The sequence below is a fragment of the Rhynchophorus ferrugineus genome, unplaced genomic scaffold (assembly GCF_030347505.1).
Source record: "Rhynchophorus ferrugineus isolate W39M unplaced genomic scaffold, kcgeb_rfMv2 rfM3, whole genome shotgun sequence".
Classification (NCBI taxonomy): Eukaryota; Metazoa; Arthropoda; class Insecta; order Coleoptera; family Curculionidae; genus Rhynchophorus; species Rhynchophorus ferrugineus.
Genome location: NW_027472582.1, coordinates 68,677,163 through 68,695,325, shown reverse-complemented (window position 1 = coordinate 68,695,325; position 18,163 = coordinate 68,677,163). Strand labels below are relative to the sequence as shown.

Here is an 18,163-nt window from a genome sequence, read left to right as displayed (position 1 = left end):
ATGTATATAATGGAATTTTGTTATGGGGATGTTCTGCGAGAACAAAACTTGAATAAAACTGCCTTAGACCTCAGGCTCAAGAGAACCAGCGTGATATTGTGTGGTTCAGTATAAGTATTACTTGAAATATAGAAATATACCACTTGTCATATGTATGATAAAATGTATTACTTGCATCTTTCACTGAATATATATGGTGTCTCATGCTGTCCATCTTTCTATTAGAAAATAGATCAAACCGTCTCATTCGTTCACCGTTCAGGTAGTTTTAAACAGATGCCGTATAGTCAGGGCCGTATTTCAGCAGAAGTAATGATATGAAATATTTAATGAAATATGAAATAATTAATAATATATTTTAATATAGTTGGTCTATAATGGCTTATAAGTTGACGTAATTAATAACACCAACAATAAAGGGAACTCTTGCTTTGTCGAAATTATATAACAAACAGATAAAATATAAATAATATATTTAACAGTATATCATATTTCTTTCACCCCATATATATATATATATATATATAACTATATCTATATATATATATATATATATATATATATATAACTATATCTATATATATATATATATATATATATATATATATATATATATATATATATCTATATATATATATATATATATATATATATATATATATATATATCTATATATATATATATATATATATATATATATATATATATATATATATATATATATATATATATATATATATATATATATATATATATATATAGAAGTTAAAATGTTACTGCGTTATTCGCTATAGAGTTGCTGTAAACAGAGAAATATATAATTTAAAGAAATTCGAAAACGTTGGAACATTTTCCGGTAGTGTTAACTGATTTTGTTAAAATATTGCACAGTTGAAAGCGAATTCTAAAAATTAACAATATATAAATTAATAAATAAATAAATGCATGTACTTGTTATTACAGATAAGTACTAAACTAGAGCGCGCTACACATTTCTGTTGTTTCGGTAAAACGTCGTTGGGAAGTCGTTACGAAGGAGAAACAAATTATAATTACTGGATAGTTCGGAGTTGTTGTTTCTGGTAAAACAAAGATGAAAAACTAACGATAATGTAATGCACTCTAAGACAAAAGTAAATAATAATTTTAGTACGGTTTAAATATAGAGCAGTTTATGTTTGTCAACAGTCATGTCTAATGTCAACAAACTAACAAACCTTAATAGTTATGATATAACAAATAATTAAATGATTTTGATATTTTTTTAAACTTACTAAATATTGCAAAAGAGATACCTTAAAATATTTGAGTTAAAACATTTTCATAAGTTAAATAGGTAAGAATAAGTACATTCTTAATCTTTAGCTAAACCACAATTAAATTCAAATAATATATAACTGTGTTTATTGACATTGTCAGATTCTATATTAATAATGTATTTAACTAAAAACTTATTTCTGATGTAACTTTAATTTTCTCTTCCAAAAGAAATATCCTCGTTTCTGTTTCATTTCCAGTTTATATTTACGATACCATAAAATATTTTATGATAAAAAATTGTAACTGTGGTAAGTACAATAATAAGGTGGAAATCTGGATGCCAACTATGTTAACTAATTCTATTTTATATACCTCTTAAATTCAATGATCACTATTAATAAGATATAATATTATAGAATCATATTATAATAATGTTCAAAACAATATAAAATAAAATTCTACCGAATATGTTTTATCAATATTCATTTCTGTACGGAATGATACAAATTAATAATACAAAACTTTCGGCTCCTTGCAACGCTTTTATATAATTTTATGAAACTGATAATCTAACGTAAGCTATGACTAATAACCGAGCCGAAATATTCCCGCGCGATGTTGCCGCAATAATCGGAGCTCACCTTGTATAACTCTCGAACCCAACTCTGCGTATAAATGTTAAAGTCTTAACAAAGAAAGCTTCAGTAAAAGAAGCTACTTTAAAGCCGAGCAATGAATGAGGAGACGCTGACATAATTTTTTCTAAACTTCAACGAAATTAAAAGTAATCCATGGCGTTAACTAACTAGAGCTGTGATATTAATATGAAGCGTCGTACCCTGAGAGTACCTGAAGAGAAACAATTTATTTAGTCAATATGTGCACCGAGATTAAAATAAGCGAGTCCAAATTTAGACGCGATCATCACACATTATTTATATTACAAGAAAATATATTTTGCAGGTAACGTTGTTCGGAAACCGATACGAATATTCGTACACACGAGTCGAAAACAAAATTTTAATTAAACTTCAAACAAGCGGCGGTGGATCCCTTATACACATTTCATCTAGGCGTACCTCTACATTATCAAGTTCCGCTTTATCCCGAGATACGGGATTTCAACCCCTCATGAATTCATGAATATTCACTTAAATCTAAATGATTAATCATCATTACGCTGGACGCGTTATGAATGTTTTATAATGACATCTGTTTGTTTACGAGGCAAAACTGTTTGCTTAGGGAGAAATTATCAACTATTACAGTGGAACTGTACAATCAGCGGGTGAAATACCCTACGGGTAATTAATTGATAGTGCTAAAAATATTAATGAGTGGATTTAATGCCGATAACTATTGTTTATGGGGCTTGTGGTCCATCAGAGCTAATTTATATACAAATGATTTCGATAACCGTTTTGGCGTAACGGAGAGTTAAGTATCAGTAATCCACAATAAATAACACCTTCAATAGAATACATCTATGTAATGGGAAAAGGGAATTTAATTATTTTTCTTTTCTATTAACTTTTTTCGTTTACTCACTGTTCTCTAGTTTGTCACCAATAAATGAGGAATAAAAATTTGAAAAAATTATGCTATCTGGACTGGACCTACGGTTTAACGTCGGCTTCGAATCACGGTCCTCGGCATTAAGCCTACCGACTGGCTAGTGACTAACTCAGAAATCATCCCACAAGAGATCCGGTCTTACCCAGCCTGGATACTAGCGTGACTGGGATAATCTTCTTTGTCGGATTTTACACTCTGGCCTACGACATTCACCAATATTAAAAAATCACGAACATAAATTTACCACCATGTCCCAGCAGGATTCGAACCAGCGACTATCGCAACAGTAGGTGGACCGTCCTTTCCGCTTTACCACTGCACCAACGAAGCCGGCAATCATTATATTAATTTTACCTCTTGATACACAACTTAATAAATAAATTTACTAAAGAAAACTCAAATGAATCCGAAGCTAATACCACTAAAATTTATGGAGAAATCTTGAAAATATTTAGAATTGCTTGTAGGAAAATGGCATACTGTGTCTCCAGAACCATATCAATTAACATGATTCTTTAAGCAAGAACAATTTTTCTTAGCTATTGTTTGTTTACCAGACATTAAATTAAATTAAAAGCTGATTTCGAAGTCCTAAATAAAAAGGAGAGACGATTTTTGTTAATTTTGTTAAACTATGCTGGGATGAAATTTTCTTATTTCATTGTATTGGTATTTATTTATTTGTAGTTCATTTTACACAAAAATTTAGGCCCAGAAATTTTTCTTCAATATAAGCTTCGACCGTGCTAAATTTCATACTTTCATCGTAGGTAAAACTTTCGCTTAGCCGAAGATACACACACATTTATATAGATTATAATAAAATAACCACCCAATATAGCCCATTTTATTTGTACCAACAGGAAAGTTTTGCAGAGACTGGATCAAATAGTAGTAGAACGGAGATACGCTTGGACTATATGCAGGGGACTAAAGATATATCTTTTCTATCGTTGTCGCGATGGAAACTTTTCTTTTGTGTAATTTTCTAATCTTTCATTAAGCAAATATTCCAGCAATTTAATTGTCTTCTTCAATTACATTATTGTGATAAATCTATGAATATTTTTATAATTTATTTTCAGAGCAACTTTTCAACCAATTACCTTTTCATACTAATCATCACACTGTTGCTATAAAAATTAGTCAGTAGATCTACCTATTTCGCTCTTAGTCCACCTATCTATTAATATAATCCATGTATTTGTCAAATATGATTGTAGACATTTTAAATATATCATTCAAATACAAATTATTTTTGGTTTTACAAGATCTGAGCCGATAGTGAATCGATCATTTCATATTCCACCGAGTTTTTAGGATTGTCTGAAATTTTGAGACTGATGGATCTGTCTGAAATTGTAGCGAGTAAACCGCATTTGCGAGAAGTTTATTTTTACTTCATTATGAAGGAAAAGGCCCCTAAAAGTCATCGAAAGCTTTATGAAGCTTATGGTAATAATGTTCTATTGATTTCAAGACTTAAATAGTGGTTTTGACGTATTGAAAGTTGTGAGTATGACACTGAAAACAAAGAGCGTTAGGCAGCCAAAAAAAATTCGAAGACCAGTATTTTAAGGTATTATTCATTGATGAGCAAGAAGAATTTGCAAAATTGTCGGGAGTAACACAAACAGTCATTTCTAATTACTATTATTATTCATTTTTATTAACGAACATGGCAGTGATCCAAAAGCGTGGGTTTCTTCTGATGTGTTAATTGAAGCCGAGAGAAATTCATTGAACATTTTATTTGGTGAAATTCTACTCCAAGGGAAAATTTCAAAGGTTTTCTGCACAATATTATTACTAGCAATGAAAAGTGGACCATTACAATAACTCAAAATGAGAAATATCATCGGAGACCATTTGATCGTGCATCAATATCAACGGCAAAGAATATCTGTTGCCTCAAGCTAATCTTCATTTGGTGGGATCAGCTTGGTGGGGTATACTATTAATTGCCAAAAACTGATGAAATCGTTCGAACTGCTACCCCATCCGATATATTTTCCATACCTTACTGGTTCTGATTATTACTTATTCGGATATATGAGTTGTGACCTATCTGAGCAGCACTTCACTTCTTACAGATACTCACTTATACTATGATTATACTCATACTTGTATTGTGCCGATTTTTTACAATAAAAATAAAAAAAATTATTTATAGACCTAACAATAAATTCGCATTCAAAACAGGTTTAGTCGAGTTTCGTATCTAAACAAGCTTCAACAATTTCGCTAGGCACCACAGGATTGTAAAAAAATGTAAAACGCTGATTAAATAAGCTTAATTATGTACATACATTATGGAACCTCAACCAATTATTAAATAACAAAGTAGTGACTTTGAGTTTGAAAAATAACTCTTCTGGTACGTGGGTATTCCGAATATGTGATATACCAAAAAAATGCAATCTATTTTCCTGCTATACTAGCTCGATTACGTGAACAAGGCAGTTAACACAGTAAAATTTTTAGAAGCATTTTTTAGTGCAATTACAATTATTGTCACGCCATTACTCTGATACATTATTCGCACATACCACAATAACGAATACGCCCAGGCATCATATTTCCATTGTTTTTTTCATTTATTTCCGATAGGAGTCCTAGCCTCATTCTATTATCACACATCAGTATCGTGATATCATCAAGGTAAATCATGTTATTTTTTCTACTCTGCTGTATACCTTGAAACTATTAATCCATTCGGTCTGGGACGATAATTTAAAAAATGTCCTCTTCGCGTGACACCCAAGAATTTCTACTTTATGTTCTACCTGTTAAACGTTGAATAATAATCGAGATAAGGGACACCCTAGAAATATATTGTGCTTTTATATGGTCATTAATATAATCGTTGGTCAGATTCCCGCTAGAAAAGTGCAAACCAGGGTATAAAATGGCGCGATAAAGTTAAGTGCAAGATTAAATTAAGGGTATATATTATTATATAACGAATTTGTATGGGGGGTTGGTCAAGAATTTATTACGCTACAATTTCTCCTCTCTAATACTTTCATCCGAAGGGATAATAAGTTCAAATATATAGCCTATTCAAAACAGTAGTGACATACGTGACCTGTCAAAATGTCGCAATGTTGCCGCTATGAGTTTTGTTACAGTACAACTCTGAGTACATGTTGGCTCTGACATATAACAAAATTCTAATCTAAATAATCAAACAAAAATGTTATGAATTATAATTTATTTTAACATTAGTACATATGCATTAGTACATCTAATGCATATATTATCGAATAACTTAAAATAACTATTAATTACACGGCAACAATAATTTATAGGTTAGAGTTGTTTTATTATAAAACCAAAACATAAACATAAAATAACAGATTGTATCGTCATCTGTATATCGGATGTGGCGAAACGTTTGATATTTTTTTTATTTTTCAAAATTATGCAGTTACTACAAACATCATTACTCCAAACGGCTACGTAATAACTACTTCGGTACAGTTGATCAAAAAGGCAATGCGAATATACACATAGACACACATATATATCCAATATTCAAAATATTATATAATTCTCTATAATACTCTGCGCGCTGGTTCATTAAAATCGTAATTTGTAATCTAATTATCCATCAGTTTTATAACTCGACCTGTGAGGCGAATCCCAAGCTGACCGTAAATTTATCATTTAAATGATATTGGTCCAATATCACCACCTTTTGCCGTGGTCGTTATCCGTTGTGTAATAAATTAGCTCGTTATTGCTCTGTATATTGTTATAGGATATTTTATTGACGCGGCTTCATATTTGATGGATGTTGATTAAAAACTACACGAGATTATGGTAGATATTACTTTTGATGGGTATGGAGACGAAAAACACCTTTTATTCGTTTCTTAATACAGGAGATATTGCCAATAGTTTTCTAGATATTCTATACCACGAGCGCTTCTGTGGATTTACGCATATTGAAAAGTTAATCAAAGCTTACAGTACTAATACACTCACAGTGTCATTACCTCTTAAATAATGCACCTAGTAAAATAATTTTTTTCATTTTGAATTGCTGGCCTCCTTGCTTCCCCTGTTCAAGCATAAGAAAGATTTCTGTATGATTTGGGTGGCAATATTGTGGTGATAGGCTGCGGTGATAGGCATCAAAATATAATCAAATAGCTTCTCTGACCAGCAAAATTATATATATATATATATATATATATATATATATATATATATATATATATATATATATATATATTGGTATTCGTAAGACTCAGGTAAAATAATCTTGACAAAACCTTTTGGGGAATGGATCTATCAAATTTTACCTTGGAATAAATTTTGTAGTTAGAGTTACTTGTGGACATTCACATAATCAAAACTTAAACCAAACTAATGTTCATGTTCAATTATTTCTATTCCGCTTATTTTTGTTTATCAAGAAACCAAAATATATGATCTAAATACCTTAGAAAACAACAAAACGGTCACTAAAATCTAAGGCAAACATGTTAAAAATGATTTAGATAATGATAAATAAAACAAAAACACTTCCTTGGTGGTATTACTAACATAAAGGTTGAAAAAAAAATTGTTGAAAACTATTTAGGTTAAGTAGTCTTCAGCCACAACATATTGATTTCAATACTTAGGCAAAATACATTAAATTTCTAAGAAAATTGCTACTTTTAAAGCTACTTTTATATATTTTTAAGGGGCACTAAAATAGTCACCTTTACCTTCATAGTTTTCATATTCTTCCATCTGAACATATTTTGGGTTTATACTCTGATACTTGCTGTCACATACCACATACGCTGAATCCAGTTAATGTGGAATTTTTAACATGATATACCTGTTTTTTTTTAAATACATCCGAAGACTTCTTGGAGAGAAAGCGACGTTTTATTTACACCACACACGATATTGCTCTTTATATTGTTATAGGATATTTTATTGACGCGGCTTCGTATTTGATGAATGTTGATTAAATACTACACCAGATTATGGTAAATATTAGTTTTGATGGGTATGGAGACGAAAAAACACTTTTTAATAGATTCTTAATTCTGGAGAAATTGGCAATAGTTTGTTGTTGAGATATTCCATGCTATGAATGCTTCTGTAGATTTAGGCATATTGAAAAGTTAACCAAAGCTTATAGTTCTAATACACTCACAGTTTCATCACCTCTTAAAAATTCACAAATAGTGAAATTATTGTTTTCAATTTGAATTGCTTTCCTCATTGCTTGCCATGATCAACATCCTCAATGACGATGTTTTTACTATCCTACCATCTTTCTGGTAAAGACTGCCATATTGCAACATGATAATACTCCCATACATATAGCCACAAAGTTTAGACTGTATATATATTAAATAAACCTTGTTTTGCCATGCATATAATTTTTAGAGAATTTCTAGTGTAGAAAAAAAAAACTAATTTATTGGAAGTGTATAAGGATGTGGTGTAAGTGTAAAAAAAGGCATGGAGCGCTGTGAACGAACACCAAACATAAATTTTTTTAATTTATTACATTAATTTTCATTAATTAATTTATTTTCATTAATTCATTACATTATATTAGTCTTTTAATGCTACAGCGTGAAAAGTAGTTTTTATTAGCCCGTCTTTAGCTAATATAAACAAACTTGATGGTTTACCCACTCGAGAGCATGCAACGTATGTTATAACTCTCTATGTGAAAAACATGGTGTGCTCAAATCTAAGCCATAAACAGACATTGTCTGGCATTTGGACTTATTAATAGTCATTGCAAATGCCAATCTAATCAGAAATTGAATACGCTTAAATTGAATTGGCACATCTGCGGGTATAATAGGTATTCGTGGTATGAATATATTTTCGCCTCGAACCTAGCCTTGTAATTTAAAATGGTGACTCCGATAACGTTTTTCATTAATTTTTAATGACTAATCGCGTACCGTTCCATAGCAGTGGCAGGTTCAAATTACGAAGCAAACTAACTGGAGATTCAAACTTAAATTGTAAGTTATGCGGTGGCTTGACTGGCAAATCCAGTGAGTTCAAAAACTCAGCATCGCAAACTGTATCAATAGATTTATATGATATCAAGTCCCCTGGCAATAACTGTTATATCTTCAGATTCAAATTGTCAACGTCCACATTTTATGACGCTAAAAATGCTCGTTATGTAAGCCACTCGAGATTTATGTAATTCGTGTGTACATCGGGAAATATTTCTTTAGTGAGAGCATCTTGCGCTTCAATGATTGTGCAGAAATGAAATAATTAACTGAACGTGCGAATTAAACTCAAAATTAATAATTTCCTTAGTTATTAATATTGAATTATGTTCAATAATATTTGTTATTAATAAATAAATAATAAAATTACTTGACAATATATTTGAATATATTTTGAGAATTCGTTGTCATATCTACTCCATGCTGTGTACTGGGTAAGAAGTGACACCGGTGGACTCATGGAGGGAATAACTTACCAAGAGATAATAATTGATGTTATCGAGCGCGGGATAAAAAATGTTAAAATTATTAAAATGACTATTTAAAAACAGGGGTTGGTGATAGCAATGCTAAAATTTAGGGTTGTATGTATTTTTTAATGCCACATAATAAAAAAAATTACCAAAAAAAAATGGGGGATACCCTTTATCCCTTAGGGATTTGAAAAATCGATAGTAGCCGATTCTCAGACCTACCGAATATGTATATTTATAAATATATAAAGTTTATATAAAGTTTAGCTAGTTAGTATATTCGACACGATTAAGAAAAACGAAATAATCTCATACGAAAACAGCATTGTTGCATGTGGGATAACGCCATGTAATTTTAAGCTCCGGCTGGAACCTGCGATGTTTCTCATTAAAGGACGAGTTCCTGGTGCATAATTTAAAAGCTGCATGCGGATCTCCGTGAAGTCACGATAGTGGAAATAAAGCAAGTCCGCATAAAAATTTTATAAAATGCGGATTAAGTGCATTTTGGTTTACGAGAATTGTATGGTCCCGTTTTTCTAAATTAAATATATTTCGGCGCCTTTGCCGCATAATCCGGATTATTATTTTCCAAATTAATTTTAAAATAAATGCAATGGCTACATAGTATCAAATGAATTTGTTGAATGCTGTATTATTTCATGGAATACGTATATTTAGCTATAACTATGATATAAATTGGAGATGAACTATTCAAAAGAGATTTCAGGGCTCCAAAGGGAATATAACGCGAAAATATTATTGAAATACCGTTGTATTATATATATATATATATATATATATATATATATATATATATACAATAAAATTGTTAATATTTGCTGAAAATAGGGATATTCCATAGGAATTTTGAAGATATTATTTGATAATTTATAAAATATTGGTTTTATACTACAACTGATACAGATGGCAATACTTTACATATATACCTCTACAGGCAATATAACAAATAAAAATTACAAACAACTGTCATCAAAATCAAAATAATGATTAGCAGAATCCTTTACCGGTGAATTATTGTAAGTATGTCCAGAAACTCATAACAATTAGACCAACAATAAAAAAGTTCTGAAAAATGTACATATTATTCTTGTAAATAGGAGACGTTATTTGGTGTGCCATAACGACTACAAAATTGTTGATAGTAAAAGTAGTTTCATCATTATTTACTTCTAATGGAGATTATTTGAAATTGATGTTGAATGTATCAAAAATCTATACAATTACGTTCTGTGTTCACAAATCCTCAATCTTCGAAGCATTACTAAAATGCCTTCGTATGTCTGCATATCACAAGACATAAATTTAATTATTATCAAGTTATATAATGAACATTACATTCAGCTACAGTAATGTATCACAATTCGTGTTGTTTATCGAAAACCAGGACATGCGTAAGGATTTCAGCAATCAGAAGCCTGAATCTTTCGGCGCGTTTGTAACAATGCCAGTATCTTAAGGATATTGAGAAACAAATTAATTCTTTATAAAAATAGAAAAGTACAGTAATAATAAATGTAACAATTACAAAAGTGTAAATTATCAAGAAAGATCCTTCACAGAGCTAAAAACTGAATGTGAAATGAGATATTTTAGGAAATTAAAACGCCATTTAAAATTATTTAAAAAAAGTGTTACTTGTCTATCTGGTAATAATTTAGCAATAAAATATGAGATAGATACTGGTCTATAAAAGCATATATCTAAAAAATAGCTGTAACAGAATGATTTTGAGAAGGATCTTTTAAAATATAGAATTAATACAGAATATATAATTTGATCTTTTACTTCATGGTTTGTTACCATATTGAAGACAAATTGATGGGTCTCTCTCACAGATCCCTTAACTTCGGACTATTTTCACAAGCTAACCTTAAGGTGTATTTGTCACCGGCAACACTTTTTTGTCAAATTGTTCGAATTCATAGTTCTATCGTAAGGGAGCAGTTTGTAATATATGATTCCTTACAGTGCTTATAATTATCCACACCACCACATTTTCGATAATAGGTCTTCCAAAGCTTGGTGGTTGATGTCCAAATTACCGTAAAATAATCCACAAGACAAAACATACCATTGCTTTATTGTTACAGTATGCCCTAACACCCAAGACTCGCTTCGTTTTCCCCTTCCTTAAAGAAAAATTCTAATATATAACGTATTATTTCTTTGCTAGTGTCCATCATTGGTGTGAATTAAAACAAAGTCTTCCATTCAGAAAATTGTCAAATATATTTTTAATGCCATCTAGTGTGTTTCTACACACTTTTGCAGCGCCAGATAAAATTGATAGCTGAAATAATTTATTGGAAAAATAGTGCAAAACTTTTTATTGGGCCTAATACTATGGCTAAATTTAAACCAGATAACTAAATCATTTATATTTTCAAATACAAGAGTATCAAATACGTAAAACCGCAACAAGAAACGAAAATATATACGTAATACCGTAATATACCGTTCAATAATTTTTAATTCTTCCAGAACAGGAATGAGAAATTATGATAAAATTAGAAAATAACTCAAAACCCATAACAAGGGTCCTACTAATTCATTTTACACGCTAAAATATTCTTCTAATGTATCACGTTGATTATGAATATTTACTACGCGTTAAAAGAACGAGACCAACGGGGGAGAAGTGATAAAAGCTTACCTGTGTTGTGAGTTAACGGATGGTTGAGCTGTCATGGGCGATCTTGCCGGGTAAATCGATGTTCTTGGACTCCCATTGAACACGTACTCTACAAAGAAATATTACATATAATAAAACGAATAAAATACAGTGTATTTCTATCCTTATCCCGACTGTAGTTTTGTTTTTTCGACGGCTTCATTGATTGAAAATGAATATTTTAAAAGGGTTTCGTTTCGAGGTAGTCTGGAGTGAAAAGTAGTGTCACGTTACGTCCTTTTAATAATAATGCGCGCTAATAGCTGACTGAAACAAAATTTGATGAAGTAAGAGCAATTAGTATCAAGTAATTAATGGAAGTCTGCATATTAATGGTATTCTCATATAATTGTTTGAATAATATACACTAGGAAGTAATTAATAACAACTCATATCAATTCGCCTTATTAAGTGAAAAACCAAACACAAGCGAACGATACAACGACTTCCTAACTATTGCATAATGAAAAGATCGTCGAAGTGCACCAACTAGTTTTATTTCTATATTTGAGATTATATTTTATGGATATAAATAAGATTTGCGTTATTAATAGTAAAAAAAGAAAAGAAAGAAAGAAGTAGTGGTTTATCGTGGAAAATAACTCAGAATTAGCATAAATCGATACATTTAAATAATCAGATATATTATAATGTCTATATGCATATTGCTTATATTTAATAATTAAGGCACCGATATAGTGCAAGTATGAAATATTCACAAAACTACGTATATTATCTCTATTAAGAAGTTATACATAAGCTTTTATGCTGCGTACATACCGAGCAAACGAAAGCCAATGAATAAATTCGTTGGGATATTTCTACTTCTGTTTGGACTGCTTGACGACGGTCAAAGAAGATTTGCTGGTTCGCGTGCAATCCGCAGAGTGTCGGTCAAATAAAAAGAAATGAATGGAATCGACAAATGAGGTGTGGACGGTTGGTATATACTCTATAATCGCCGCCACAGTTGAAAAATACGGATTCACGCCCAACGAACGCGTGCTCCTAACACAAATGCAGTGTGTACGTTCCATCGAAAGCCAACGAATGTTCGGTATCCAATGTCGAACTTCATTCGTTGGTGTTCATTGGGCCGGTCTGTACGCAGAATTAAGACGTTAGGGCAATTTTTGTTGGTACGGTCAAAATATAGTCATTCTAAAAAGAATATAGCTTTTATGAAACAGAGTAGAATATTAAAAATTGAAAAGCAGGAAATTCTATAGATATTGCACCTGGCAAGAAAATGTATGCTCATACCATCTAAAGAATAACCAAAAATAGCAAAATTATCAGATGGGAAATGTGAGAATATTAATATTGATATCAATAATCCGAGCATTTCAATGCATATAAAAAATTCGATATAGCTGGCAAACTTTAAATATACGAATATTGTTGATGAACTTGATAAGGTCGCAATAGGTTTTTTTACATGGTTTTTAGCGACAACTAAAATAAAATGTAGCTATATTGCCCTAGCCATAGTTGCATAATGCATTAGTTGATAGAAGGCAATACAACAGATGAGAGGCAAACAATTGAAAATCTTGCAATTCATGCTAATTATAAAAACATGAAATAACGCCTGAGAGCAGTAGCGCTAAGGAGGAGTAGCATAGTAGGGTTCAGAGGACTCATGGAGTAGAAGCATTAGCAAAAAATATGATGACTTTTTGCGAACGGTAACAAATATAAAGATATTCATATAATGTAACACCAGTTGCCCATCAGGACCTATAGACTTGATACTCCAACACGGGAATGTTTTTCTGATAATATGTTTAAAAATCTAATGTATATTAAGAATATTCTTCCTTAACTCATGAATTGACTAGGTGCATTAGTTCTATTTTATTCATACCTTATTTTGTACACTGACTGTATTTTGTAATATGTATTTTGTGATGATAAAATACTGTAATTTGTTTTATATTCCAAATACACCGTTCGAAATAGTATATTGCAACTTGTATTTTAATTCAAGTATATCATGTGTATTGCCCAGCTCTGGTTTCAGCTGATACTAAAAAAGAAAAAGGATATCTAGTGTTATACTGAAATTCCCAGTAATATTCATGTAATGTAAATAGTTTTTGTCGGGAGCGCGTGTTTCAGGGACGTGCTACAACACTACAATAGCGCAACGTATTGCCATTTTTTTTAGTGTGTGAAGGCGTTAAAAAGACGCAAATTTTTCTGCGTTTACGAAATCAGTTCAGTAGTGAGTGCCTGAGTAGGGCTGCCGTGTTTAAATGGGCCAAAGCATTCAAGGATGGCCGCGAAACCGTCGAGAATGAGCCCCATGATAGTCGACCGCGAATCAGCATCAGACCAGAAAACATTCGCCGCGTAGATGAATATTCGAGACAGTTCGGCCGAATTCGGTATCAGTATTGGTAGTATAGAATTCATCATCAACGAACACCTTCAATATTGCAAAATAATAGCGCGATGGGTACCTAAACTGTTGAACTTCGAGTAAAAATGTACGCGGTTGAAAGTTTGTCGCTGCAGACGCGATACGAGGCGGAGAGGGAAGGCTTTTTAATACGAATCTTCACTACGCTCGAGACATGGGTACACAATTACACTCTCGAATGCAAGATGTCGTCTAAAGAGTAGAGGAAGGGGCGCCAGTTAAAGCGAAGACAACCAGGTCCGCTGGCACGTTGATTTCTTGCACACCCAATGTTCCATAAATGCTGCATACTACTCTAACCTTCTGAAAACAGACCTGAAATTCGTTTATCGCTCGAAACCGAGAAGCATTCCAGCACGCCCTCATACCACCCTTCTCACGCTCGATAGAATATTGGAATTAGAGAGGGAGGTACTGGAACAACCCCCTTTAGTCCGGATTTACTACCGTGCGAGTACCATATGTTTGGACCACTGAAAGAAGCCCTCGGAGGTCAAAGATTCAACACCGACGACGAGGTAGAGGAGCTCGTGAGCATATGTCTATCCAAGTCTAAGGGATTCTTCGATACCGGCATCAAAAAACTTCCGGAAAGATGGACAAAATGTCTAACTAGTGAGGGGAAACACCTAGAAAAACTGTACATTCTTGTTAATTTTTTCAATAATAAATAAACTTGTCAGAGTATTTGTCTCGATCATATTTGAACCACCCCCGTATATATATATATATATATATATATATATATATATATATATATATATATATATATATATATATATATATATATATATATAAACATATATAACAAGGGAATGCCCTTTAAATAGTCTACATACAATTTGGGAATTGTCCCTCTTTATACTTAAAATTAATTAAGCGAGCAAACATGGTAACTGACACTGACTGATTTGGTTTCTAAGGTTTCCTTGGAACGCGCTGGCTCTTAGTGGGACTAACTAAACTAGCACCCAGACATTTCTACTGCTTTACTGTTTGGTGACAATTCCGGCAGTGGAATGCATTAAAGCATTATCAGGCTCGATCAGTTTAAGTACGGCGCCCTGACGCTTACTAATTAGGTACAAACCGCATTGTCTCAATGTTAAAGCAGATACAACGGCAACAAATTTTATTAAAACCAACCGAATAAGATCAATGGTTATTGGGAGTGCACTCGAGTTAGGCTAGAAAATATGTGTGATGAAGAATGTTTAGTTTTATAAACCTGATAATAACTCTCAATTTATCATTTTAAAATTTAGGAATAATTAAATAGAACTGATTTTGCTAGTTACGTACAATATATTCCTATTATCTTATTGTTATTTTATATATCTAACAGTATGACAAGTGGCAAATAAATGAGCTATACATTCATGTTAAATAATCATTTGCTCTCGCTAGTGGGATATACAGACTTGGACCAACTTAAAATAATATATTAAGGTATTGGTTCTTTATTTGAATTTATGTTAATTTCGAGATTATAAGCATACAAGTGGAACTTGAGATAGGGTGACTCAACGAAGAATATATGCTGTGGTTATAATGTAGACAATACATTAAAATAATTTAGAGATTACATTATTGACTTAGAATTTTGTCAAATAAGTTCTCATGGTCAACGGCAGTATAAAAATCTCGAAGGTTTTCATAAGATTATGACCAAGATTTTTGGATAAAATTAGATTTTACTTAAAATTGGTAAAATTGATTAATAAATTAAAAACTTTGGTCTCTCAATATAATTTTAACTCCTATTCGCCAGAAAACGTTTTCCCAAGTGTGAAATGAAGTAGTATTCAAATTTTCGGCTCCAAAGGTAATTTTCTACGTGGACTTTCATCTCATTTTAATTTTTCCAGTTATTTTTATATATTATATATATCTACTGTCATATACTTACGAGTTAGTTATATGTCTTCTCATCTGGAATATTTTTATGAAAAGTAGTATATTTTAAACGAAATTATTAAAACGAATTATATCTCGGAAAATGCGGAAAATCTTATATAAAATATTCATGATAATAAAATCTGGAATGCACCATTCCGAACTGAAATATTCTGTTTCCTTATAATGATACAAGTTTTGCATATTCGGTACGGCCGTTCCGTTCTGAAAAGTGTCTCATTAGCAATTTCAGACTCTTTCTCGAAGACACCGAAGGTGACTCCGTATTATAAAGTCTATATTTCTCACGTTAGCATTTAAAGTGCTTGATTTGGAATGAATAAAGTTAATTATGATAAAGTAGTGGGGTACTTTGCCTAGTTTGTAGTCGCTCCGCGCTTCCGACTGTCGTTTCGCAGACATCCAGGAATTTTCCTAGCTGTTATAAGCATAGTTTTAACACACGCCGGAAAATTTGCATGTATTTTGAGTGGGAAATGTTCTCTAAAGGTTTGTATAAATCTAGATGTTCACTGGGTATAACTACGTTTTGAATGTATGTTTATTTAATTGGTTAGATTTAACTTAACCTTAGAAACACACACACACATATATATATATATATATATATATATATATATATATATATATATGCAAATATATATATATATATATATATATATATATATATATATATATGCTTATATATATATATATATATATATGCTTATATATATATATATATATATATATATATATGCTTATATATATATATATATATATATATACATTATACTCATTTTCTTAAAAAAGCGTGCAGATGATGATAAAAAACCGAAAACCTATACATGTTTTGTAATATTTAATAATATTTAATAAGTTATTTAATCTAATGCATTAGAATTATTGTATTTTTGCGCATAAACAAAAAAATCGAACGGTTTCCCACCATGTGAGGAGGTCAAATAAAAATGTGCAAGAAACACCAATCACAACACAAATGTGTGTTTCCACTAATTGTTAACAATAAAATTATCCATATACGCCTATAGCCCGTCCAATAAACTAGCCAATGCACGTAATTACATGGAATTTTAACTCATATAAAACTCGAAGCAGATATTTTCTTGTCATTTTGTCCCAGTTAAAAAGAGATCGTGTCTGCTGCATAATCGAACCAGTCTATAACATTCGATTAATTTAGTATTGGTGGGACATGTCGCCAAATGTCTGCAAAATTCTTCAAAACATTGGTGATAATAATTGTAGGTTATAATAAACCAGCAGGCATTGCAAATGAAAAATCAGATTTCATGGGGCAACATTGCAAGATGCTGACGTCATACCTTTATGTCTAACTGTTCCTGACGGTATAACGTACTGTTCCAGAAATATAGAAAAGAAAGGGAGAATATTGTATTTGATGTACTTAGTAAATGGCAACAAAATCCCTACAGAAATAATATTTTTATGAAAACTGTTTTATTGCTGTGTTAAGAAACAATATTATACAGTATGAACAACATGAAACCTGAACATGATATGAACAACTGTTGTATCTTTTAAAATACTATGAATTCCAAACAAAATACGTATAATCTTCTGGGTAAAATTTATCTGAATGGTGAACGAGTGAGACGAAGGGGCTTGTTTTTTAATAGATTAGAACTCCTACTGTTGCTTTGTATTGCCGCTTAACAAGTTGCCTCTTTTTCCGCTAAATAAAATGATATTTCTTATATTATGTAAATAAACTGTTTTTATTTCCTAAACCCTATCACATGTTATGACCGGCAGAGTCGGTAGGATTTTCGAGAGAGAATAAGACTGTCTTCTTTTGAATTAA

General features: G+C 31.3%; 1 protein-coding gene across 4 annotated transcripts in view; it reads right to left on the bottom strand.

The window, feature by feature from the left end:
• Positions 1-18,163, bottom strand: part of Ten-a (Teneurin-a transmembrane protein) — a 1,091,387-nt gene that overhangs the window by 433,927 nt on the left and 639,297 nt on the right. For all 4 annotated transcript variants that reach the window (XM_076399553.1, XM_076399555.1, XM_076399556.1 and 1 more), the window contains one exon: positions 11,979-12,066. In XM_076399553.1, the coding sequence (XP_076255668.1) occupies positions 11,979-12,066 (88 nt within the window). The remainder of the gene's footprint in view (positions 1-11,978; positions 12,067-18,163) is intronic.